Source organism: Scleropages formosus, chromosome 16 (assembly GCF_900964775.1).
Source record: "Scleropages formosus chromosome 16, fSclFor1.1, whole genome shotgun sequence".
Classification (NCBI taxonomy): Eukaryota; Metazoa; Chordata; class Actinopteri; order Osteoglossiformes; family Osteoglossidae; genus Scleropages; species Scleropages formosus.
Window position 1 is genome coordinate 18,340,832 of NC_041821.1, and position 23,163 is coordinate 18,363,994.

A 23,163-nucleotide genomic window follows, 5' to 3' on the forward strand; every position below is an offset into this window, starting at 1 on the left:
TAGCGGTTGATCAAGACTTGTAAATAGCTGGGAGCAGTTCTGTTGATGCATTTGTTATTTTGTAGACAATAATAAATAACCAGGGTCTTGAATTTGATTCGGGCAGCTATAGGAAGCCGGTGGAGAGAAATGAGTAGGAGATACATGATGGGGGAGCGCTTGACAAATCAAACACAAACACAAACTTCACTATTTCAGTTTTCCTTATAGTTTGTGAATGTAAAGCATGATTTTGAAACATGTTTCTATCGTTTGAGTTAGATGTTCATCCATTATTATTATTATTATTATTCCGTTTGTCCTAATTTTTTGGTATATCGATCGTGTCGTTATTCTCTTCTTTCTTTCCTAGCATTTTCACATCTTACCTATATGCAGTTTGGGCTGCAGTCTGATAGTAAGAAGTGTAATTTAAAAATGAATATATTTATATGAATTGAATAACTGATAGGAAAATTGTATGTATTTTTTATTATTGTTGTTAATGTTGTTTTTTTATTGTTAATGGAACAATCTTTGCATAGATGGTCATCTTCACGTGGGTGACGCCCCGTACCTCTATGATGGTAAGTTGACAGTAAAGGAATAAAGTGATTTTGCCATTTTAAAACTCTATTTGATGGACTGTTCGTAATGCCTTACTACTGGTCTAGATCTGAGCTCCGAGCACAAACAGCATAAATGTAAATCTGTGTACTTCTATTGAACTCAACATATCACTGCACTTATCACGGAGTGTTTTTAGTTTTGTAGCTTGTTATTAAAAATGATTGTAGTGCTAAGCTATAGTATGTGAGTCTGTTCGCGATTTCACTCGTAAACATACTGTGGGAATGATAAGGTAAACTTTGACTTGAAATAAAAAAAAAAACGATGGTTCATTATTAATGCTATATTTATGCCATGTTGTGTCGTCAAAATTAGGAATTCTGCCACTGTTGTTTTTGAGATAACTATTTTTTTCCAGGCTCTGACGTCACTCGGCTTGCCACGCATTCGTCCGTGCTACGCTCGTGCTACCCTCGTGCCGCTTTGGGCCATTTAAACTGCGGTTTTGGAGATAATGAAGGTTGGCTACATGACACGTGACGTCACGAGCCGAATTCGAACGTCTATGGATCTGCGGTTGTGGATGGGGCTTGGTGACGTCACGTTCCATGTGAACAACTTCGTTCGATGGAATCGCCATTTGAACGGCAAAAACGAAGAACTAACGAGAAAGTGTTTTTTTGTTTGAGCTGTTTGTATGGGGGCAGCCTATGGAGCTCTGGATCTTCCATGAAAGTGATAAATTCAGAAAAAACATAGCTGTAAGATTAACTGCGTTTTCAAGAGTGTTCGTATACATACATTTATAACGTAAGTCACAGGTGGAGAAAGTAGATCGCTAATGTCTTTGGAATCCTACGTGTAGGTACTCAGTAGATTTGAGAACATAAATTAATAATAGCTACAACAAAGGCAATATTTTACTGCCTACGATGTTTTTGTCCTGTCCTTGCAATGAAATGAAAAATCAGATTTAAACTAATGGCGAAAAGATGCTAAATTCTAATACCCGTTAGGCGTCGAGCAGAGAGTTTTTGTTTTAACAGGAGGGAACGATGCTTCTCACAAACAGAACGATGTTAGCGTTGCCTTTCGTACTTCGTTATTTATTTATTTTTTGTCATTTACGATGTTTGTAACTTCTATTTACTTTCTAAACGATCTCGATGGCGTCGCCTACCGAGATCAAACGCCGACTTTTCGCCGACCGACTAACCACCAGCCAATGGCGGCCTGCCAATCAGGGCGTATTAATGAGTCAAGCCGTACGCCCCGCCCCTTTATTGCCGTTCGTGCCACGCCTCTTCGTTTCTGCCCGTTGCGTTTTTTCTCCACCAGTCGCTTGTTTTCCCGCTGGGTTTGCGCTGCGGCTGCGTGTTTTTTGTTTGATTCGCGTGGTGTCGTTTTGTTGCCGCTTCACGCTCTTCTGGCACCTGCGGGAGGCTGCGCGTTGAAACGCCGTGAAGCAAAAAAAACACTTACGATTAACTACTTAATAATTTCTCTCGATAAGAAAAAATGTATTCTTTCCGTGCCCACAGGTAACAGATCTGTTTCTACGACATTATTGGAACTTGAACGTTTGTGTTTTAACTACAGCTTGACTACCGGGGGTGTTAATCTTGTATAATACGTTTTGAATAATTAGTGAAATTTGGAAACACCTGAAGTTTTTACACGGTTATTCATGTATTGTTTTTTCGCATCAGGGGTCTGCGAATAGTTGGCTGGAGAGAGGACTTCATGTACGTGTGCTTATGGACCGATCGCTCCCTCGTTTTGTGTTGAAATGCTCTTCACCTGCCAGATGTGAGAAACTTAACCACTTTGCGTTCTGTCTGCCAGGTATGAATGGTTCAAAGTAGACAAGATTGTGCGCTCAGCAAACAGTAACGCCCAGAACGTGAAACACGGTAAAAAAGTAAAGGTAAGCTAACAGAACAGTGAAATTCTGCTGGGTAATATCTTGAAGTGTGTTACAAAAGTGATTCTTTAAATTTACTAACTTTTTTTTTCCCCCCCCTCCTCTGCATCCAACATTTTTTTTTATTTTTATTAAAAAAAAAAAAAAAAAAAAAAAAAAGTCACGAAATGGTGTACAAAAGCGTGGCGTCCGATAAGGAGGAGCTCTGCTGGAAAGTCAAAGTGGGCAGACTTTAACTGCTAATTTGCATATTGGCAGAGGGTCACGTGTACCTTGTCTACTAATTAGTGATTTTTTTTTTTTTTTTAATGAGCCCTGTTATTCGTGGAGTAATATTGTTTAGTACGTGTATATTTTTGCTGAGAGGATTTTGTGTTACATATTTAGCTTTAAATATCAAGGGTTTTGCCAACCCTTAACAGGAGTACATGCGTCCATAATATGGTAATTGTTAGCTATAGAACTCAAGATTTTGGGGTGGTTGATTGTAGCATTTTTCAAGAAGTGAAATATCATATTATGAGCATAGGATTTGTGGTGCAGCCTACTAATATTTTTGTTTGTATAATGTTCTAAGGGTTTTCTTTTTTTTTTTTTTGTAGTAATGTTACAGTCTGATAGCCATTGGGGCCGAAACACTTTCTGTCCAGATGCAGATTGTTTCATTACTCATTTTTCTTCCCTTTAAGATAGGTCTGTGTAAGTGTTGTCTTTTCATATTGAACAGTGCATGTATGAGTGACCCATTCTAAGTAGGGTATTTAGCAGTGTAAGTCACCTTGGTAAATAAATAAGATGTCTGGGCTGATCCAACATCCTACATAGAGTTCATTGGAAGTGGCTTTGGAGAAAAGCATCTGCTAAATAAACGTAAATGTAAACAATGCTTTATGATTGTCAGGATATAATGTAGTAGTTCACATTGGCACCAACTACAGTTTTTGTGAGGTCCCCAGCTGTCAACACTCTCATAAACGGTCATCTTCAACTAAACAATTGAGCAAAATGCATAAAATAATATTTATTGTACATGAGTAACATTTTAATTAGAATTTTACTACTACTGTAGAGCATCTGGTATTTAATATGAATCCTACCTTCTTCACAGAACAAAACTGAAAAATCCAGTACAGAGAAACTAACAGATGAGGAGGACACTTCTCCATCCTGGAATCACAGTGTCCTTGGATTCTCCGAGACAGGAGTTGCCCACGATGGCTTTCCTAAAGTGGAAGGCCGCGACGGCAAACCTGCTCCACAGTTCCCTGTAAAGCCTCTTTTCAGTGGTCTGCCAGGTAACCCAACATGGTCATTTTATTTTTTGCCACATTAACCAACATAAAATCCTTTTAATGAATTTATGATTTCTGAAAATCCTGAAATGTACATTTTTAAATTAGTTTGATTTTTCACCTTTTCCTTTTTGAAACCTCTAACCACCTTTCAAAGGATAGCCCTAGTTATATTTATTTGTATAAAAACATAAAAATGTGGGTTTGTAAACTACTTTTTTCATGGGGCCATAATCTCTATTTTGCCATTTAAATGTATCACATTTATTTCCATATTGTGTTTTATGTTAAATAAAAGGAAACGGGAGAGTTGCTAACTGTACTGAGAGAGTTGATCAGTACTGTTAGATGTCAAAAACAGCAAGTGTTGGGTTTGGTAGTAAAGATGCAAGGAGAGCTAATTGCCACTGATCTCAGATTTTAGACTCGAGTGTCTGTGGAGTTTGCTGTTGCACCTTAATCATTTTGAATTTGGTTAAATACTCACATATGGAAGATGTCTACAGTAACACTAAGCCCTGAGATGATTGGTTGAAGACCTCACTGTGTATTTTGTTGACTGTAGCATCTGAAAGCTCAAGCAACAATGAGAGTGAGAGGGAGATGGACACAGGATCCTCCTCCATGGCTTTCGATGCTGTCTTCTCCTCCAGCAGCAGCAGTCCTCTGGAGACTGAGCAGGCAACCAAAGGTGAGTTAAGAGTAGATGAGGAGGTGAGACTGAGAATGGCTTTTTAAAGTTTGTTCGAGGCAAGGAAATCTTTAGTTTTTAATTTGAGATAAGTAGAATTATGTGAACAGTGTAAAGTAAGTTTGGGAAATTTCAAATAAATGGAAAAATTGTAAATGTCGTCAAACATTTAAGTTGGCCTTATAATTGGAAGTTGTTGTATGTTAGGGTAGGTAATGGTTAGTTACCTTAAAGATACAGTGGAAGTGTGATTAAAATAATTGGGTACAAAAGAATTTGAAATATTCTTTGCATTTCTGATGTAATCTGAAGATTTCATGTGCACCTGATGGCTCTTGAAGAAAACTGATGCGGGAATGCAATATTCTAAGTGTGAAGTGTGATTCCCATCTGCAGTGTTTGTGTATTATTTGATAAGGCTGTTTTTATTTATTATGAGTGGGTGCGGTGGCGCAGCGGGTTTGACCGGGTCCTGCTCTCTAGCGGGTCTGGGGTTTGAGCCCTGCTTGGGGTGCCTTGTGACGGACTGGCACCCCGTCCTGGGTGTGTCTCCTCCCCCTCCAGCCCTACACCCTGTGTTGCCAGGTTTGGCTCCGGTTCGCCGCGATCCCGCCTGGGATAAGCGGTTTCGGACTGTATGTGTGTTATAGATGAACATCTAATTTTAGGAGCAATTAATGCAGAATTTCAGATAATTCCAAAGGATTCACAAATTTTTGTTACAACTCTACTTGTATACATATGCTGATGGGGGGGAGACTAGTCCTGTTTTGTTTTGGGGTCCAGAAAAAGTGGAGTAAAAACTATAACTAATAATATTACATGATGAAAAGTTCTGCAGGCTTGAGAGTATCGCCATCTTTTCTTTTGCCATTGTCTTCTCCAGCCAACCTTGAGAATATGTCCAGCACAGAGAGAATAGCCTTCCTGCAGGAGAAGCTCAAGGACATCCGCAGTCACTACCTCTCACTGAAGTCTGAGGTGGCCTCCATTGACCGCAGGAGGAAACTCATGAAAAAGAAAAGAGGGGGTAGAAGGCTAATTCATAAAATTAATAAAAAACAGAGAGACTAGTTTCTGCTTACATGCACTTAGATTATGAAATATTTTCCATGACAGATTAGACAGGTGCTATCTATTGAAATTTTAAATTAAAAAAATAAATGTAACTACATTTGTTTCTATTTATGTATTTATTTACTTAAATGATTTACTTTACAAACTTTAATTTTAGTAATTTTTGATTTTTAAGTCTTATTTTGTTTTTAATCTTTTTGTGCCCATTACAGTTATTGAATATTTAATGCAATCACATTTCTCATAGTTTTTCTGGGTTTTATATCTTACCTCATACTATGTACATGACATGGTAAATATATTTGGGCTGATTGTTCAGTGTGTTTTAAATAATAATAGTGAAGGGAGTCCCCTTCAAAGTAGTGGACATCACTTGAGTGACTCCCCTATACAGTGGATGGTACTGAATTGATCTTTATTATTTCAAGCTCTTTTTAAATCATTTGAGAGGGCTGTACATTCAAAGCATTGCAACAACACTCTTCAGTTTCATTTTCCTTATAAAGTTGTAAAAAGGGATACATTTCTAAGTTGAACTGTGTTTTAAAGTGAGGTTTGTATATATGATTACCTTAATGTAAAAAAATTATTTTTCTCTTAAGAAAAAAAATGCAGTATTTGTCGGTGCCTGGGTTGTAGGCATTATCTCGTATGAGCAAAAGCAATTTCTCTACTGATCTATTTCAAATAAAAATTAATTTACACCACATGAATTTGGAAAAATCCTTGTCTTTGCAACAAAATGAAGTTGGACTTTTGCCTGTAAACTCATCTGCTTGAGTAAATGAGTCCATGGCAGTTTCCTGAACTGATATCTTCAAAAATGAATGCCAAGATGTTCAGTAGATGAACTGAACGTTTGGCTGGCTCACTGTCTGAAGTGACCCCTGGCATTAGACAGGCTGAAGTTTCAAAAACAAAGACCTACTTGTATGGACCAATACGGTAGTAGTAGCTGTGGAGACCCATTTCATATCCCCAACAGTGTTCTGAAGAGTATACAATACATGGACAAGATGAGCAGCTTGGAGAGCATAACCTTGCAGGACAAGCTCCAGGACACCTGCAATCACTACCTCTCTCTGAGCTCAGAGGTGGCCTCCACTGATCGCAGAAGGAAGTGCCTGAAGAAGGAACGATTCAGTAAAAGACTTTTTTTGAGCCCCACCTGACCATTGAAATTTAAATTCAATTCAAGGTATACAGCTAATATGTGGAGACTGTCTAAGATGACATTAAGTCCTAACATGTAATCCTTTATTTATTACTGTTAGAGGACTACAGGTGACATGATAAAAGAATTTCATCTAAAGGTGGAAGGTTAATCATGAGCAGAAATATTTGTGTTGTCTTTTTAGCACAGTGCATGTTGTATCAGCTCTGTGACTAGATGGTGATAAACTCTGGTTGCGTGGCATACTGTTTCAGCAGGTAGTGCTGGTGCCTCACAGCTCCAAAGCTGTGTGTTTGGACATGGATTAAAATCTAGTTCTATCTGCAGAGATTTGATTTTCCCAGGTTTGCATGGGTTTTCTCAGACAGACCAAGGAAGTATTTCTGCTGAACCGGTGACTTGTCAGTAGTGTGTCGGAGAGGGGTGTTGTTACCTTACCCCGATGTATGGATTACACATAAGTAATTTAGCATAGTGTATGTAGCATTGTAAGTTGCCTTGCACAAAGCTGTCAGCTAAATTCAAAGAACTGAAGGTAATAGCTGAGGACTGTAAAAGGGAATGTTTTTTGCAATTCTTCAGAACTGTGTCACTGTTCGTACAATACTCAGATTAATTAAACTAAGCTCTTTTGTTTATTCTGTTGTTTCTACTGGCAGGTTTTTACCCCTTATCCATTTCCAAGTTTGGAGTCCTTACTTGAAATGTTCTACTATGATAAAAGTGGGGACCAGTAATACAAGATACAGGCGTTTTACTACTCGATATAAGGATGGTACTATTACTACATTGAAAGTAGGAACTAAAATGTTGCGTTTCGTTTTTAGTCGGAAGTCTCTAGCTGTGGCACCTCACTAACGTAAACGTGCTTGGCAAGCGGTGTATTTGCGCTCTTAAGGAATACAGAGGAGAGGACAGTGAGTGAGCCAGAGTTCACAACACCTAGAGAGCATTTTAAGATTTCCGTAGCCTATAAGTTTACCAACCAAGTCACGGCGTTTGGGGAATTCTGAAGACGACAACACGATGATGAAAAAGAAGCGTGGAAACGGGTAAGAAATTAATCATTCCTGACCGAGCTGCTGCTGATAACTTTTCTGTTTCTAAATCATGAAGATAAAATATCATGGATGTGAGGTGTTTTGAGTTTTAAAATGTTTTTTTTTTTTTTTTTTAACTCCGTATATAAAAAGTTTGTCCTATGGGACTTCTCAGGTCAGTGAGTGAGTTTACTTTATATTTGCATGCATGGCTGAGTGAGTGTAATAGCTGTGTCTGTCTCAGGGTCAGCTGGGACATTTTTCTTTGAATAACGTCCATGTCGTTCGTGCTAAGTTTTATAAAAAAACTTAGAGAGTAACAAGTACGGTTGGCAACCCTTCCTCGCAGAAGAAAATACGGACACTTGGCTTTGGCTTTTTTCTTTATACTATATAGGAAAACAAAAAGGGACAGAGTATTGGACACTTGGATTTCTTTCTAGTTGTATAATCATGTGATACGAGGTGTAAAAAAAAAAAAAAATAAGTCTCTGCTTGACTGAATTAAATGCTAAATGAATCTGAGACAATTTGCTTTTAGCTCACTGACATGTCAGTTGTAAGAAATAAATTAATATCATGCTAAAGGTTCACACATTCCACACATCATCACTATAGTAGAGCGCCTGCCTAGGCCATGATTTATAACACTTGTTACACAGCTGATGAGGAACAGACTCAGTCCTTAAGTTTTTTTTTTTTTTTTTTTTTTTTTTTTTTATTATAACTTTAATGAACAGACACAAATTAAAAAAAAGTGAAATTTGCATCAATTAAAAGCACATGCTTTGATAAGCTTCACTTATCTTCAAGCACAGCAACTGAAAGTAGACTGCATTTCACAAATTTTTCTGAACAAAAGTGCGCTATTCTGACCGGTTAAAGTGCAAACAAAAAAATGTCCCTTCTCTTTCATTATTCTTTGATCCTCCTTATTTTTTTCATGGGGGTGCGGTGGCGCAGTGGGTTGGACCACGGTCCTGCTCTCCAGTAGGTCTGCGGTTCGAATCCCGCTTGGGGTGCCTTGCGGCGGACTGGCGTCCCGTCCTGGGTGTGTCCCCTTCCCCCTCTGGCCTTCCGCCCTGTGTTACTGGGTAGGCTCCGGTTCCCTGCAACCCCGTATGGGACAAGCGGTTCAGAAAATGTGTGTGTGTGTATTTTTTTCATGAGTACTTCTCACAGCAGCAAGAATTTCTTTGTCCTTAAGAAGAGTTTTGTAAAATTCACTACGTGGTTATTAAAGTTCATGGTCACAAGCAACTCACTTTTCAGGAGTTCCTGGAGTCACTTCACTTGTTTTTCATTATGGAGAATATCCTCTCCACGTAGCCGATTAGTTGACGTGATATCTAGTTAGTAGCTACCTGCCTCGACCCTCTTGTGGAGGGTTGATGGTGGTTCCCCTTGACCCTTTCCCCACACTCAAATTGCATCCGGGTAACGTAGCGACGGCCAATGATAGTCAGACTCGCATGCAACACAGGTCTGTTTCACATCCACTCTTGCGATGTTTTCCTAATCTTTTAACACTTTTATGCAAATTTCAAAGTTTATGTATGTATGTAATAAATACTTTTAACCTTTCACACCCAGAGACGTTTAAAATATGGGACAAACCGCGTTCCGTATGGTTTTAATACGGAATGCAACTTTTATCCCTTAAATACTGAACGATTCCGTATTATATGGGACGTTTGGCAACCCTAGTAACAAGCTGCCTTGTGCTAGTAAGAATTCGCGGATTTAAAGGATCAAAACAACTTTAATGACCTCATGACTGTATGTGTTAACATTGAACCACATGTACTTTTCTCCACATTTAGGCCTGTTGAGCATTAAACCAGTAGTCTTAATATGTATTTAATATTTTTTTTTTGAACTGTTGTTTTTATTTACAGTGAAGAAGCTCACATGTCAGCAGTAGCCGAGTCTGGCCACTATGTGGTGGGACAGGTGTCCGGTAGTTTGTTCCCAAACAAATCCACGTCAGATGCTTGCAAGTCCAGCTCCCTGTCTGCTCTGTTCCAAAGGAAATCCTCAGCTCCCAGCGTCCTCTTTGTTCCAGTACCACCGGTAAGAATCTGAGTTGATCAGGGACAGTTGGGAAAAATATCACCTGGCGACTGACACAGCTTGACCAGGTCAGGTCACTTGCAGTAATAACCATTTGTTGCATGTTAGATCTGGATGAAAACACTTTTCCATTTCATCCTAGCTTTTAGAATATTTTTTAAATGATTTCATGTGTTTGTGTAGCCGATCCCCAAAACTGAAGAGAGAAGCTCTTTGGACAAAGCAACTAAAAGTGTGAAAATTGAGCTGAAAAAGAAAAAAGATGAAAAAACAAAGACTGCAGCAGAAGAAAAACTGAAAAATATGTGAGTGACTTTGTGCAACAAATTAAAGCCAAGGAGTTAGTGTTGGTGTAATTAAGCAGCTTTTAAAATTTTCTCTCATTGTCTTCAAGGGAAAATGCTTTAGAAAATGCAGATAAGGAGGAAGAGATGAAAAAATCTAGGAAAATTAAACGAAAGGCTGTGGGAGGAGGGGAGATGAGCCTGGAAGAGGGAGAGGAACCAAGGAAGAAGAGGGTCATTAACAAGGCAGAGGAGCAAATAAAAAGCAGAAGAACGGTGTTTGTTGGCAATCTGCCTACAAACTGCACCAAGAAGGTAGGGGAACCTTAACTTGACTACATGCTAAATAGTCTAATTTGAACTTAATAGGATTTTGGAAAATTAGTGAGGCCGTGTTACCCTTTCTTTCTGATTCCATTTACTGTGGTGAAAAAAATGTTAATTTTTGCCACTTATATTGATGTTTTTTCTTTGGCTTCCAGATGTTGAAAGTTCTTTTCAGAGAATTTGGAGCCATTGAATCCATTCGATTTCGTTCAGTGGTAGGCACTAGTTTTCTCATTGCTATATACTGCCGTGTCTGAAAAATGTTTATAAAAATTAAATGTAGTATTAATATGCAGATGACATAATATTTAATCCTCTAATTAGGGATTAATTATAAAAAAAGTTGTACACCTGTCCTGCAGACACGAGAGGATGCTACAATGTCTCATAAAGTAGCTGCCATACAGTAAGTACTTGGAGTCACAGTTTTGCATCATTAGTTATATGATAAAATGTTTATTGTAACTGTAACATTTCCTTCTCCTCTTACAGACGCAAAGTCCATCCCAAAAGGCAAAGCATCAATTCCTATGTAGTTTTTAAAGATCAAGATTCAGCGGTGAGAGCATTAAAAAGGTGTGTTGTCTCAAAGTAATCTAACTATAGTAGTAAGCTCAAAACATACATACTGGGTCCTCAAGTTATGAGCACATTTGGGGCTGGAAGCCTGATCATAACTATGTTGCAATGACTCACTATCATGACTTCTTGTCTAAGTCCTGGTCATGGGGCTCTGGAGCCTATCCCAAAAGCACAGGGCCCCAGGCCAGTCAGGGTACATACAGTGGGACACCAGTCTGTAGCAGGGTAGCCACACACAGTCACTCACTGAAACACTACAGGCTGTTAGTCACCATTAAACAGTATGCGTTTGGACAGGGGGAGCAAACTGGAGCACACTTAAACATGGGGAGAATATGCAAACTCTGCATAGACTGAGTTGGATTCAAACCCATGCCAGAACACCCCAGGCACTGTGAGACAGCTGTGCATCACTGTGGATACAAGCTTAATAATATAGACATCCTTTGATTTATTCAAAGCTTAGGTTTTGCAAAAATTTTGGATAAAGCTGTAATAAATTCAGTATTTGCTGTAAGACTTTTATTTCATTTTCATAAATAGCTTGTCTTAGGCAGGGTGGTTGTGCTCCTTTGACAACATGAGGCAGGATGAGCCATCTACAGGACAGAAAGTCCATTGGAAAAAATTTTATTAGCTTGGAATAAAATATGCAACATTTGTCAGCATCTGGACACTTTCAGTTTACTTTATTATTGATAGTCAATAAAAGTGTAATAACGGAGCTTCAATTTATTTTCTGCAAAAGTCTCAGGTGTAGCTATAATAAATGAAAAAAATATGCTGTAAGACAAATTTTAAATTTGAGCTACATTACATTTAAAACTAACTTAAAATAACAGAAAACAAAAATATGTTGTATTTAATTCTGGTGATTTGATTTATGCTATTTACATGTTCAGTATTCATTATCTTTGTATTGATCATCAGCACTCACAAACTCCAGATATGACCTGTAAACACAGGAAGGGAGGTTAGTTAATCTGGTCTCATATTCCTACTCTGTTTGAATGCTCTTTACGGCCAATCAATGCTTAAATGCAGAATCACAGGTGACGTTTGTGCTGGAAAAATTCTGTCCCATGGAAACATTGGGAGAACATGTAGAGTTAAGGCAGAGGGAGCGCTGGATTTGAATTCACAACTGAACCCACAGCCCAACCCACTGTTCTCCCATATTGACAATCTGCCCTGACAGCCAATTGAATCAGATGTCTTAATTTCAGTTGAAATTTAATCTTGTAAAGCACCCCTATCAACAAAGTGATACAGAGCACTGAACAACTGAGCTTATACAGTGACAGTGATAGAAAGACAAAAACATAGATAATGGTTTTCTACCAATAAGTACGTAAGACACAGACAAGGAAAAAATGAGTTACTAAAACTCCCAAATCAAAGAAATGCGAAAAGAATAAACCTCTGCTGCCCACTCCTCCTGGGAATTGTAGTGTGTTACAGTGTGCCTGTCAAGGGAATATCTGTAACTACTAAGTCCATATCGTTTAGGTGATGCAGAACTTGCGTCAGTGAACACAGAAACCACATTCCAGTTGTCAGGCAGCTAATGCCGTGGGAATCTGTTTATCTCTTTGCTGGGGGCTTACAACATGACTCATGTGATCCATGCGGTTAACTGCAGTGGTCTTTCCATAGCATAATTTTGGGAATATCATTTGCCCAGCTCAAATAGTCTTGGTTGTTCTTTGCAAGCCAAGTTTTGACAAACTGAAGTACGTATCCATTCTTACACATGCATAATACAGAACATTGGTTCTATGAAGATCCTCATAAGGCAGTATTTGTCATTGATGCTGCAGTATTATTGCTTTGATTCACATATGTGAAGTCTCTAGTTTCATCAGTTACTGATTTTCCCACAGGAATGGCATGGAGATTGCAAAGGACTTCCACATCAGAGTTGACTTGGCTTCCAAAGCCAATTCTGTGAGTACTGCAACAGACTGTCACAATAAAAGCCACTTAGTATGCTCAGTGCTTACATCGTGTTTATTTTTATTTTTTTTTCTTTCCCCAGCATAATCACAAGCAGTCTGTATTTGTTGGCAATCTGCCATATGGTATGTATATCTTTTATATGTTGAGGGGAACACTACAAATACAAGGTTTTTATATGTGTTTTATGGCCTTCCCTGTGATGCATGTTCTGAAATGTTATCGTCTCATTTTATTATGGTTAAAGGAATGAAATTAATTTCACTTGCATTGACATCAGTCACTTGCAAAGCTTTCAGTTTTACACTGTTACCTTAATCTTGACACTGTCAAGAACTTGCTGAGGCTTTGGTTACAAACCAAGTCCTTGTTCACTGCATTTTTGTGACTTGGATTGCAGAAGTGAACGAGCTGACCGTGCGACAGCACTTCGAGCAGTGTGGTGGCATCGAAGCTATACGCCTGGTGAGGGACCGGGACTCTGGGATGGGCAAAGGCTTTGGCTACGTCTTGTTTGAGGTAAGCATGAAATCCAAGTTAGAGCAAAGCTTGCAGTCAGATTTCATGTCACTGTACAAGTTTGTATGGTTTTATTATGTGTGGCGCAGTGATGCAGCGGGTACAGCTGATTCATTACTGTACTTGGGCTGTGCATTTAGACACGTTTGAATCCAGCACATTCTGTGCATAATTTGCCGGTTCTCCCCATATTTGTATGGATTTTGTCCCATCCTAGAGCCCAGAGACATGTGTTTCACGTGCACTGGTAACTCTGAATTGCCCTTAGTCTGTGTAAGTGACTATCACACTGCTTTGGTTTTAGCCAGACACCAGTAATTGTAAGTGACTTTAGAGAAAAGCTTCTGCTAAATGAATATTAAATGTATTACTCAGTATGTGTTGGCTGTCTGCTGTAATGCTAAGGGGTGAGGCAAGGGCCATTGAGTTGAAATTGACTAATTTGAAACCAGTTGTGTACCTTTCATGATAAATCATTTCCGAACCATCCTTTAATGTTGCTTTCTTTGGATGGTTGGAATAAACACACAAATATGGGGAGACTATGCAAACTTTGCAAGGATTGAGTCTGATTCAAACCCAGATCCAAAACCATGGTCCAAGAGCTGTGGGGCACCAGTGCTACAGTACTTGCTGTGCCACTTGAAATCCTAACCAACAAATTGTTTGTAGCATGTTACTTTGAGCAGTATAAATGCTCTATACTGTAGCTGAAGTTATAGTAAGTATTAGACACTGGAGCATTTAATACTGCATACCATAATTTCTACTGTTGTCTTTCTTACAAGAATGGAAAATACTAATAGCAGATGTACTATTGTAATTCCATTGATTAGACAACTCACAAGACAGCGCAATGAAATTTGGTGACTGAGAATTTTAATGATTGTTCCACAAAATTAAGGCATATCCAGGTCAAGAGCTGCTTTTGCTTATACCTGGAGGCATAATTTGAATGCACAGTCATACTAGTGTCTTTCTTGAACACTCACGATTTTTCTTATTTCAGAATGTAGACGCGGTGCAGCTGGCTCTGAAACTCAACAACTCAGAACTTCAGGGCAGAAAAATTCGAGTGAAGCGCTCCGTCAAGAACGTGGAGAAAGCTTCAGGGGTTGTGAATCGCAACAAGAAAACGGCGACACCCCCAGAAAGATGTAATACAAAAGGCGTGGGCAGGCCGAGTCACCGTCCCAAGAATAAGTCTTCAACACCAGCCTCCCAGAAACAAGGAAAAGTTCAAGGAGGGTCCTCCTTCAGAGGCGAAATTGCTAAGCCTGGAAATAGCAGGTCAAAGAAAAATAAAGGACTGAAAAAGAAGTTCAGATCTAAAAAATAATATGTTGTTAATGTGTTGGAGGGTTTATTCTTACTGTGTTTTTTCATTCTACTGATACTCAGACAGCTTTGGATTTCAAGTTCTATCTGTTTTTAAAAAAATTATTTCAAATGCTTACCTTTTTGATGGACAAATTTTGTTGAAAAGGTGAATAAAAATCTATATGAATCTGTTCTTCATTTCTAAAACAGCAACTTCAAATTGTTTTTGTCTTCAAAATGACTGAGAGCCAGGATAAACATAATCATAATGGTTATGTGGCAAAGATGACATTGGGTTCTAGTCCTCCAAATACTCACAATTCTGGACGCTTCCTTTCTGGGGAAACTACCCAAGTGTTCAGAATACTTAGTTACGGTTTTCAAAATGACAAATTTTCACGTTTTTAATTTTTTTGCTTGTATTTTTGTAACATGACGTGCAGGTGGGACCCATCACCATGCCATGGGGCACAAAATGGTTAAAACAGAAACGTTTTGCTCAGAAAGGGGGTTGCAGTAATTAAATGGAATCTGAATCATTAGGTATTATCTCACAGAACATGTTATGCTGCAAGCACAAAAGAGAAGCGGCTATTGCTGTGGTACGCGGATATTAAAGTGATTTGTACCGCCGCCATCCCGAATCTAAGGCTTCCGCCATGTGCAGCTTCCACGGGGACCTTTGGCAGGCACTCGACGTGCGGACTTCAAACTTCTCCTGCATAAGTCCTGTCTAACATCGTGTGGCGTAAAATTTGAAAAGGACAATTTTTAGGTTTAATTAGATTTAAGCCGAAATATATATTTTTATACTAACAGTCTTTATTATAAATAAAGGTAATGCTAGTCCAAGTAGCGTTTCATTGCTCTTTTCTGTCAGGCGAACAGTATAGACAGCCCAACCGTCTGACGACCAGGAAGCTTGCCGGAAGTTAGGTCTTTCTCTGCCATGGTAGGTTTTTGTTAAGTTGGGGTCATGAGCTCACGGTGAATAAATTGTCACATATCTGTTTCAGGTCGTGTAAATAACGTGAAGCGGCTCGCGCTTTCAGTCGGTATGATGGGGAGTAAAACGAGTGCGATAGCTGCGGGGGTTTGTGGGGCTCTCTTTGTCGGCTACTGCATCTATTTCGACAGGAAGAGACGGAGCGACCCCAACTTCAAGAACAGGCTGCGGGAAAGTGAGTGTCCGACTGGGGCTAGATACACACCGCACTACGGCGTACGGCCACCTCTAAAACAGGCATTGCTTCGATCGATACGTGTCTGAATTTGAGTGCTAGGCTGTGCTAGCAAACTACATGGTGGGCCACGACCACTTGGTGGCACTTGGGTTGGTGCTTTTAAAAAAAGTCTTCTGTCAGTGGACAGCAGGGGGCGTGATGGTAAGGGTAGAGAGAGTTAACTCGAGTGATTCAGGAAGGGCCTGTTTTAAAGCTTGAGCTATTTATTTAAAATGAGTTTCTAATAACCATAATGCAATCTTAAGGAGATTTATGCATGACATTTTTAAGAATCTCCTTTGAAGACATTCTGTTAGTGGAGATTTTGGAGTTGTAGGCACTTTAATATTGAAATACTCACATTCTGACCTTTTCTGGCATCATTAATTAACATATTTCTTAATAAAATTAATGTATCTCAGTCCCTGATTTATAGTGATGTAAGATTAATGTTATTAAAGTAACACTGGAGAAATGGTGTGTTTTCAACTTACTGATGTAATCATAGACTAGTGGGAATTACGTCTGAATGCTTTGAAAATTGACTTTCTACCTAAAGAAATTTAGTCATTTTATGAGCAGTGTGACTCAAAGTGTTCTTTTTTTAGTGAAATTATAGAAATGTTGAATTAGCAATTATAATTATTAGTAAATGATTTCTTCATTCTATAGGAAGGAGAAAGCAGAGGGCTGCTAAGGAGAAAGCGGGCCTGTCAAGGGTAAGGAATTTTAAGTCTGCGTGTGGACATTTCCTGCTCTTTATGTATAGTACCCTTTTACGTACTTAGCCTGAAATATACATGGATTCATAAATGCATACATTTTTTTCTGTCCATATTCTTGGTGGTTCCATGCACGGAAGGCAGAGCACAGAAGTTCTCGGTTCTGGCTCTGTTGTGATGGAACAACCTCCCCCTCTCGCTCAGAACTGCTGAATCTTTGTCCGCATTTATAAAGGGTCTTAAAACTCCTCTCTTCCGGACTCCCTTTGCCCATAATCTCTGAAGTTCGTGTAAGGTACAGATGTTCATACCCATAAGGTATACATGTTCGTGATCATACTCGGATCATTGCTTTACAGAGCCACTCCTGCAATGTAATGTAAATGTTTACATGTATCTCCAAAAAAAAAAAAAAAAAACTCCTAGGAAGGTAATTAGGAATCGGCGAAATTCTGGTACAGTTTTACACAGCTACTTGTGTGATGAACGTCGGTCCGTATGGTGAAGGAACTAACTGTACTTAAGAGTCACACATCTGCAGCTAAGTCTCTTTCTCCTAAAGTAATACGCAAATTGTATTTTCTGTGAGATGTATGTCGCTTTGGAGAAAAGCATCTCCTAAATGAATAAATGTACATGTATTCATATGTTTTTGGTATCTGTATATATATCTGTTGTCAGTGTCTGTAAAATCAATATACAGTGCTTTGCAAAATATTTAGACTCTTGACCAATTCTCTTATTTTACATACATATGTTACGTTAAAATTTAGTTTGGTTGATATTTTATTTCAAAACATCAAAACTCAAAATTGGTTATTTGGCGGTGACACTTACGTTAGAGAATATTTTTAGGAAAATGAAATATGATGCTTGTATGAGTATTCAATCCCCACTCATGAGTACTTGGTAGAGCTACTTTATGCTGTAGTAACAGCTTAAAGAGTCCTTTGGGGTTCATAGGTACCAGCTTTGTACGCTGTGAGAAAGAGATTGTGGTTCATTCTTGTAGCAGATTTGCTCTAAATTGTTCAGGGTGGTTGGATGGTGCGTGTGAGCTGTAATTTAAGCCACAGATTCCCAACAAACGGAGCTCAGGACTTTGACTGGGTCACTCTGAGACATTTGTTCTTCGGCTAGTCCTGTGTTGCTTTGTTAAATACCTGAACGCACTGCAAGAAAATCTACTTCAGTTTTTTATAGATGGATAGATACAACTTTATTGTCATTGCATAGTACAGGTACACAGCAACAAAATGCAGTTTAGCATCTACCAGAAGTGCAAATAGTAGAATTGTGCAAGTGCAGCTAAATATAAGAAATATATGTACAACAAGTAAATAAATAGGATATGGCAAAGAGTATATACAGAAGCTTTTGAGCAGGTAGCAGTAGAAATATATATAATATGCAGAGTATGTACAACAGTAGCAAGGATAATGCACCTTGTATGTACAGATAGTATACATATTATATATCTATATTATACATATTTAAACACACACTTGTATATTATATATACATATATACAAAGGTAACTAGTACATGCTATTAATTAACAATTATTTATTATTATATGTAGAGATAACACCGGAGGTACAGGGTGGAGCAGAACCGCATGATGATTACAGGCAGTAAAAAAAAAAAACAGTAAAGCATCAGTGAGACATCAATGACCTAACGGTGAAGTGTAGAGTTCAGTAGGGTGATGATTGTAGGGAAAAAATTGGCCCTGAAGAATTTAAAAAAAAAAAAAAAAAAAAAAAAAAAAAAAAAAGCCTGAATCTTGGGAGCAAGTTCACCTTTCAGTGGGGCAATGATTTCAGTTACAAATCCAAAAAAACTCAGAATACATTTGCATGGCACTGTAAAATCCAGCCCATCAGAATAAAATGTTGGGCGAGTGGCAGCTGTGTGGTGGCTAGAACAACTGCTTTGGACCCCAAGATTGCAAGTTTGAATTCCACATCAAGCTTTTGTACCCTTGAGCAAAGTGCTTACTCTAAAATTGCTCCAATATAAAGTACCCAGTTGTATAAATGGGTAAATAATTGTATGTAGCTTAATGTTGGAAGTTGCTTTGGAGAAATGTGTCAATTAAATAAATGTGAGTGCGTTATAGTATTTTGGTAAATTTATAACAGTGTTGGGGAAAATTAATCCTTCTTTGAAAGGTATTTAGAAATACAACTTAAAGGCCTCATGGCACTAGAAGAAGGATATCAGCACTTAATATAGGTTCCAGACTAAGATTATTCTTCTGAGCTTTAATTTCGTTCTAAGATGGGGAGTTGGATTCAGTGAAGTAGCTTTGTCTGTGTCAATGGGAGATATTTTTTGCCAAATGACACTTATCAATACATTTATGAATGTTAGCTGGACTTACCCAAGGAGATTATCCAACTTTGTGGAATTTTTATTTGGGAGTTTTGATATGATGTGCATGTTGTCTTCCAACAGTTCTGCTGTTTACAACACAAAAATAGATAAGATCTAGTGTGCTGACTGATTTGTTTTGTGGTTTTTGAGTCGCTGAGGGAGTGCTCAGTGTTATTTGTGCTTCAGCTGCCTGATCTGAAGGATGCTGAGGCAGTGCAGAAGTTCTTCCTGGAGGAGATCCAGCTGGGAGAGGAGTTACTGGCCCAGGGTGAGATTTCATTGCCTATCATGTTCAGATACCTGCATTTTTTCCTGTCCTTCTTGAGACCTGGGTTCATGTCAGTGTTAGAATACATTTTATTTTATACTGAAAACAGGAAGTGAGGTAACATGCTTCACAGATAATTTTAAATAAAAAATGCTGAAAATTTGGAGGGCTTGCAACACTAAAGGGCTATAGTTTCGCATTACTTGTTGTATAGAATAAAAAATGACCTTTGTACTTTTACATAGAATTGTAAATAAGATTCCGAATTCTGTGTGTAGACATTATGTATAAAGAAATGAACAAGAAAAAGTCCAAATGAAGTAGTTAAACTTCATAACATGAACCTACATAAAAACAGAGCTTCAGAAACTCAGTCTGTTCTTCTGATTTGTGCCGATTGACTCCCCTCCCTGCCTGCAGGAGACTACGAGAAGGGTGTGGACCACCTGACCAATGCCATTGCAGTTTGTGGGCAGCCCCAGCAGCTGCTCCAGGTTCTGCAGCAGACCCTGCCCCCACCTGTGTTCCAGATGCTCCTCACCAAACTACCCACCATCAGCCAGGTGGGGCACTGCAGACAGTTAGACAGTTTTTGCCATGAACACAAACCTGTTAGGACCCTTAAAACCAGTTTAGAGTGTGCTGGCTCTTCAGATTACTACTTGCTGAACTACGCATTTTTGAACATGAACTGTTTTTCAGCAAAAGTGCACCCAAACAGAATAGAAATGTGGGACCTCAATTCAGCTTTTTGTTACATTGTTTACCTCTTGTATCTGGTGTTTGTGAGTGCTGGTGATTCTAAAGGTGCTTGGTAAGAAGCGGTATGGAGAAGCAGAGACTTGTAAGGAGGAGATGAGCGAGTTGTTGAGTTTGGTAGAGAGCTCTCAACGGGTGGAAGGACCATCAGGGAGAAGGACAGTTTTGATCTGGGATCAGAGTTTGAGTTTTTTGTGGTGATCGGTTTTCAAGGATATATCTATGTTGTGGGGGAAAAGATGGAGAGTTGTGCATTGTCTGCGTAACAGCCAAGTGAGTTATAATAGATGGAGCAGAGTCAGGACCCGAGTGCTGAGTCCTGTGCATCACCAGTTGGAACTGACTTGGAGGAAGAAAGGGAGCCACAGAAAAACTACCCTGTCAGATCTTCCCAATAGATAAGACTGAATGATAATCCTGTCAAATGCAGCAGAGAGATGGTGAAGAATGAGGACTGGGGTGAGGGAGTAACTCCAGCAGAGTCAAGAGCATCTGACACTATCAGGAGGGTGGTCTTGGTGTCATGACTGATCTAATCCTGACTGATATTTGACTGCAAGGAGAGCAGATGAGTGTAAACAGCACGTTCGGGGTTTTTTGAAATGGAAGGAGAGCAACTGGTCTATAATTCTGTATTGAGACTGGATCTAGAGAAGGTTTCTTCAGTAGTGGTGCTACATGGAAACAACTGGAGGAGAGTGAGGATTTAAAGATGGATGAAAGGAAAGAGTTGCGGGGAAACGGTGTGAAGTGTTGATGGAATGTGCTGAAAGGACAGAAGGCGGCTCGGTGTGAAGGATAGAGAGGCCTTAATGCAGAGACCAAGACCTTACTGGGAGTCCTGGTGTGGAAGGGGAAGGAGGATGTACAGAATTGCGCAAATTTTTTCTTTGAAGAATGAGACAAAACCTTCAGTGGTGAAGATGGATGGAGGAGATGGTGGTGGAGAGACTAAGAAGGTAGAAAAAGCTGCAATGAGATTATTGGATGTTGATTGGAGTTTGCTGTAGAAAAAGGTTGTTTTGCTGAATAACTAGCAGTGGAAGGTAGCAAGGAGGTCCTTATAAGATGTTGGTCCACAGGACTTCCACATTTCCCCCATTTTCAGTGAGCAGCACATATTTTTGCTTCAAATTATAAAAGCTAACATTGTTCATTTGGGTGAATGAGATGAACTTGTGCTGTCTTATGTATTGCATGGGGTCTTTTCAATGCAATTTGAGGGTGGTGCCTTTTAAACATTGTGTTTTCAAAGAACCCTTTGGTTAGAAGTTCAGCTGCTTAGCCACTGCGTCACTTGCTGTTTATTTTTCTAATTTTTTATGTGTGGCTTTTGTGTAATTTTAAAGGACAGTTACAGTACTGACCTTCTCCTTTTCTCTGTTTTATAGCGCATTGTCAGTGCACAGAGCCTGAGCGAAGATGATGTTGAGTGAGGAGTGTCCTTCCCAAAGCTGGTGCCTGCCCCATGGCCTCTGATCCCTGCTCTGCTCCAGTCACCACCCAGAGGTTCAGGCTCCACCTCTCCTGTTGTACTCAAACAAGGACACATTTTTTCTGTAATGCCCTCAACTTAATTCTATATTTATTGTCCATCCAGAGACATACTTATTTTGATACTTTCCTGGACCTCTTGGTCTTTGGTTTGGTAAAAGTACTTATCCCAACTGCTGTTTCTTTTTTTTTTTTTTTTTTTTTTTTTTTTTTTTTAAAATAAGGTGTGAGCTGTCCATTTTTAAAGCCATGTGGAAAACAAATGGGATAATGTTAAAAATGAACATTAAAATCCATAAAATGAATGGGTGGAACATATATTGTCATACATTAAAACTTGCAAAACAGCAAATGTTTTTCCTGCATATTGTGCACACCCAGGAAAAACATCATAGCCAATAAACAGTATGCAAGCAGAATGTTTACCATCCATGATCATTTTGTGTCATTATTGCTGAGATCCAGGCTGCGATTCACGAGATTTGTATGTTTAACTTTTAATCACCTTGGCAGTTGTTACATTGTGGTGTTTCTCCTCTGCCTTGGTTTCAGTATTATATAAAATATTACAAGCAAATAGAACAGATGATCAAGTTATAATGCTTTATTATTACAAACTAATAATAAATCATTAAAATCCACTCCCTTCTGTTAAGTGCTTGTCCTGGTCAGTGTTGTGGCACTCTGGAACCTGTGGGCACAAGGAAAAGGAGGTCCACCTTGGACAGGGCGCTAGTACATCTCAGATGATTAAAGTCTACTAGAGCAGTTACATACAAATAAAAAAAAAAAAAAAACGTAAGCTGGGCGATACCAATGATGTTCAACCTAAAGAGGCCGAACACTGTTGTTTGTTGACCTAACAGGCTGACAGATGACTGAGTTTGTAGATGAACAGATCCATGTGAAGGACTCGCTCTACACACATTAAATCAAAAACATGCTAAATGAGTCTCTGTACAATCTCTGCTGTCCATGGTCTCACATGTCTCATCCAGGGCTGTTCACAGCACCACCAGGCTTTCTGGGCAAGAATGAGATGTTCCAACCTCACAGGTCCTTCTGCCAGCAGTTCCTTGAGCTAAGACAGAGGAGAAGAGAAGATTCCATACTGGTTGTCTCCCACCTGCTGACCAGATGTAAAGAACAAAGACAGCACTTAGCAGTTTGAGCCTGGCGTTGGTGACTTTCTCCCCAGCACTCCCATGTCTACGCGCAGGTAACTGTGTGGACGTGGTGCGTTATGCCTTCAGTTGTCCCCAGCGATATTTAGGGGCTGCTGCTCCTGCAGGTGAATGCTGAGAGGAAACATGATCATCAGTACCCTGAATGGCCACAAGAATTAATTCACACACTTTTTTTTGTATCACATGATATCAAACTGGGGACAGCTGGTAGTGTAATGTTTAACACTGCTGCTTTTAGACCCAAAGGTTGCAGGTTTGAATCGCACCTCCGGCTGTAGTACCTTTGAGAAAAGTACTTTCCCTAAATTGCTCCAGTAAAATTG

At 39.2% G+C, this 23,163-nt stretch overlaps 3 protein-coding genes across 4 annotated transcripts; all 3 read left to right on the forward strand.

The window, feature by feature from the left end:
- Positions 1-1,877: 1,877 nt before the first annotated feature.
- LOC108933687 (AT-rich interactive domain-containing protein 4B-like) lies at positions 1,878-5,582 on the forward strand. 2 transcript variants are annotated; one of them, XM_018750886.1, is made up of 6 exons: positions 1,878-2,090; positions 2,259-2,294; positions 2,395-2,476; positions 3,582-3,768; positions 4,331-4,456; positions 5,343-5,582. In XM_018750886.1, the coding sequence occupies exons 1-6, from the start codon at positions 2,068-2,070 to the stop codon at positions 5,528-5,530; spliced, it is 642 nt and encodes a 213-aa protein (XP_018606402.1). In that variant the 5' UTR covers positions 1,878-2,067; the 3' UTR covers positions 5,531-5,582. The 2 variants fall into 2 exon arrangements, with proteins under 2 accessions (XP_018606402.1, XP_018606403.1); XM_018750887.1 differs by lacking the exon at positions 2,259-2,294.
- Positions 5,583-7,561: 1,979 nt separating this feature from the next.
- Positions 7,562-15,476, forward strand: rbm34 (RNA binding motif protein 34). The gene is made up of 11 exons (XM_018750817.1): positions 7,562-7,759; positions 9,646-9,820; positions 10,004-10,125; positions 10,215-10,419; positions 10,587-10,646; positions 10,794-10,837; positions 10,924-11,007; positions 12,897-12,960; positions 13,052-13,094; positions 13,370-13,488; positions 14,498-15,476. Exons 1-11 carry the CDS (start codon positions 7,734-7,736, stop codon positions 14,825-14,827), a joined length of 1,272 nt encoding a protein of 423 aa, XP_018606333.1. The 5' UTR covers positions 7,562-7,733; the 3' UTR covers positions 14,828-15,476.
- A 276-nt stretch (positions 15,477-15,752) lies between these two features.
- LOC108933527 (mitochondrial import receptor subunit TOM20 homolog) lies at positions 15,753-22,072 on the forward strand. Its single transcript, XM_018750661.2, has 5 exons — positions 15,753-15,989; positions 16,704-16,750; positions 19,319-19,400; positions 19,821-19,963; positions 21,551-22,072. The coding sequence occupies exons 1-5, from the start codon at positions 15,866-15,868 to the stop codon at positions 21,593-21,595; spliced, it is 441 nt and encodes a 146-aa protein (XP_018606177.1). The 5' UTR covers positions 15,753-15,865; the 3' UTR covers positions 21,596-22,072.
- The last annotated feature ends 1,091 nt before the right edge of the window (positions 22,073-23,163 follow it).

Excerpts from the sequence above, each read along its gene's own strand:
- LOC108933687 (XM_018750886.1), top strand. The coding sequence starts at position 2,068 with ATGTATTCTTTCCGTGCCCACAG. Across the intron at positions 2,477-3,581 it reads AACACGGTAAAAAAGTAAAG|AACAAAACTGAAAAATCCAG; the intron begins GTAAGCTAACAG and ends CCTTCTTCACAG. Across the intron at positions 3,769-4,330 it reads TCTTTTCAGTGGTCTGCCAG|CATCTGAAAGCTCAAGCAAC; the intron begins GTAACCCAACAT and ends TGTTGACTGTAG.
- rbm34 (XM_018750817.1), top strand. The coding sequence starts at position 7,734 with ATGATGAAAAAGAAGCGTGGAAACGG. Across the intron at positions 7,760-9,645 it reads AAAAAGAAGCGTGGAAACGG|TGAAGAAGCTCACATGTCAG; the intron begins GTAAGAAATTAA and ends TTTTATTTACAG. Across the intron at positions 9,821-10,003 it reads TCTTTGTTCCAGTACCACCG|CCGATCCCCAAAACTGAAGA; the intron begins GTAAGAATCTGA and ends GTGTTTGTGTAG.
- LOC108933527 (XM_018750661.2), top strand. The coding sequence starts at position 15,866 with ATGATGGGGAGTAAAACGAGTGCGATAGCTGCGGGGGTTTGTGGGGCT. Across the intron at positions 15,990-16,703 it reads CAAGAACAGGCTGCGGGAAA|GAAGGAGAAAGCAGAGGGCT; the intron begins GTGAGTGTCCGA and ends TTCATTCTATAG. Across the intron at positions 16,751-19,318 it reads AGAAAGCGGGCCTGTCAAGG|CTGCCTGATCTGAAGGATGC; the intron begins GTAAGGAATTTT and ends TTTGTGCTTCAG.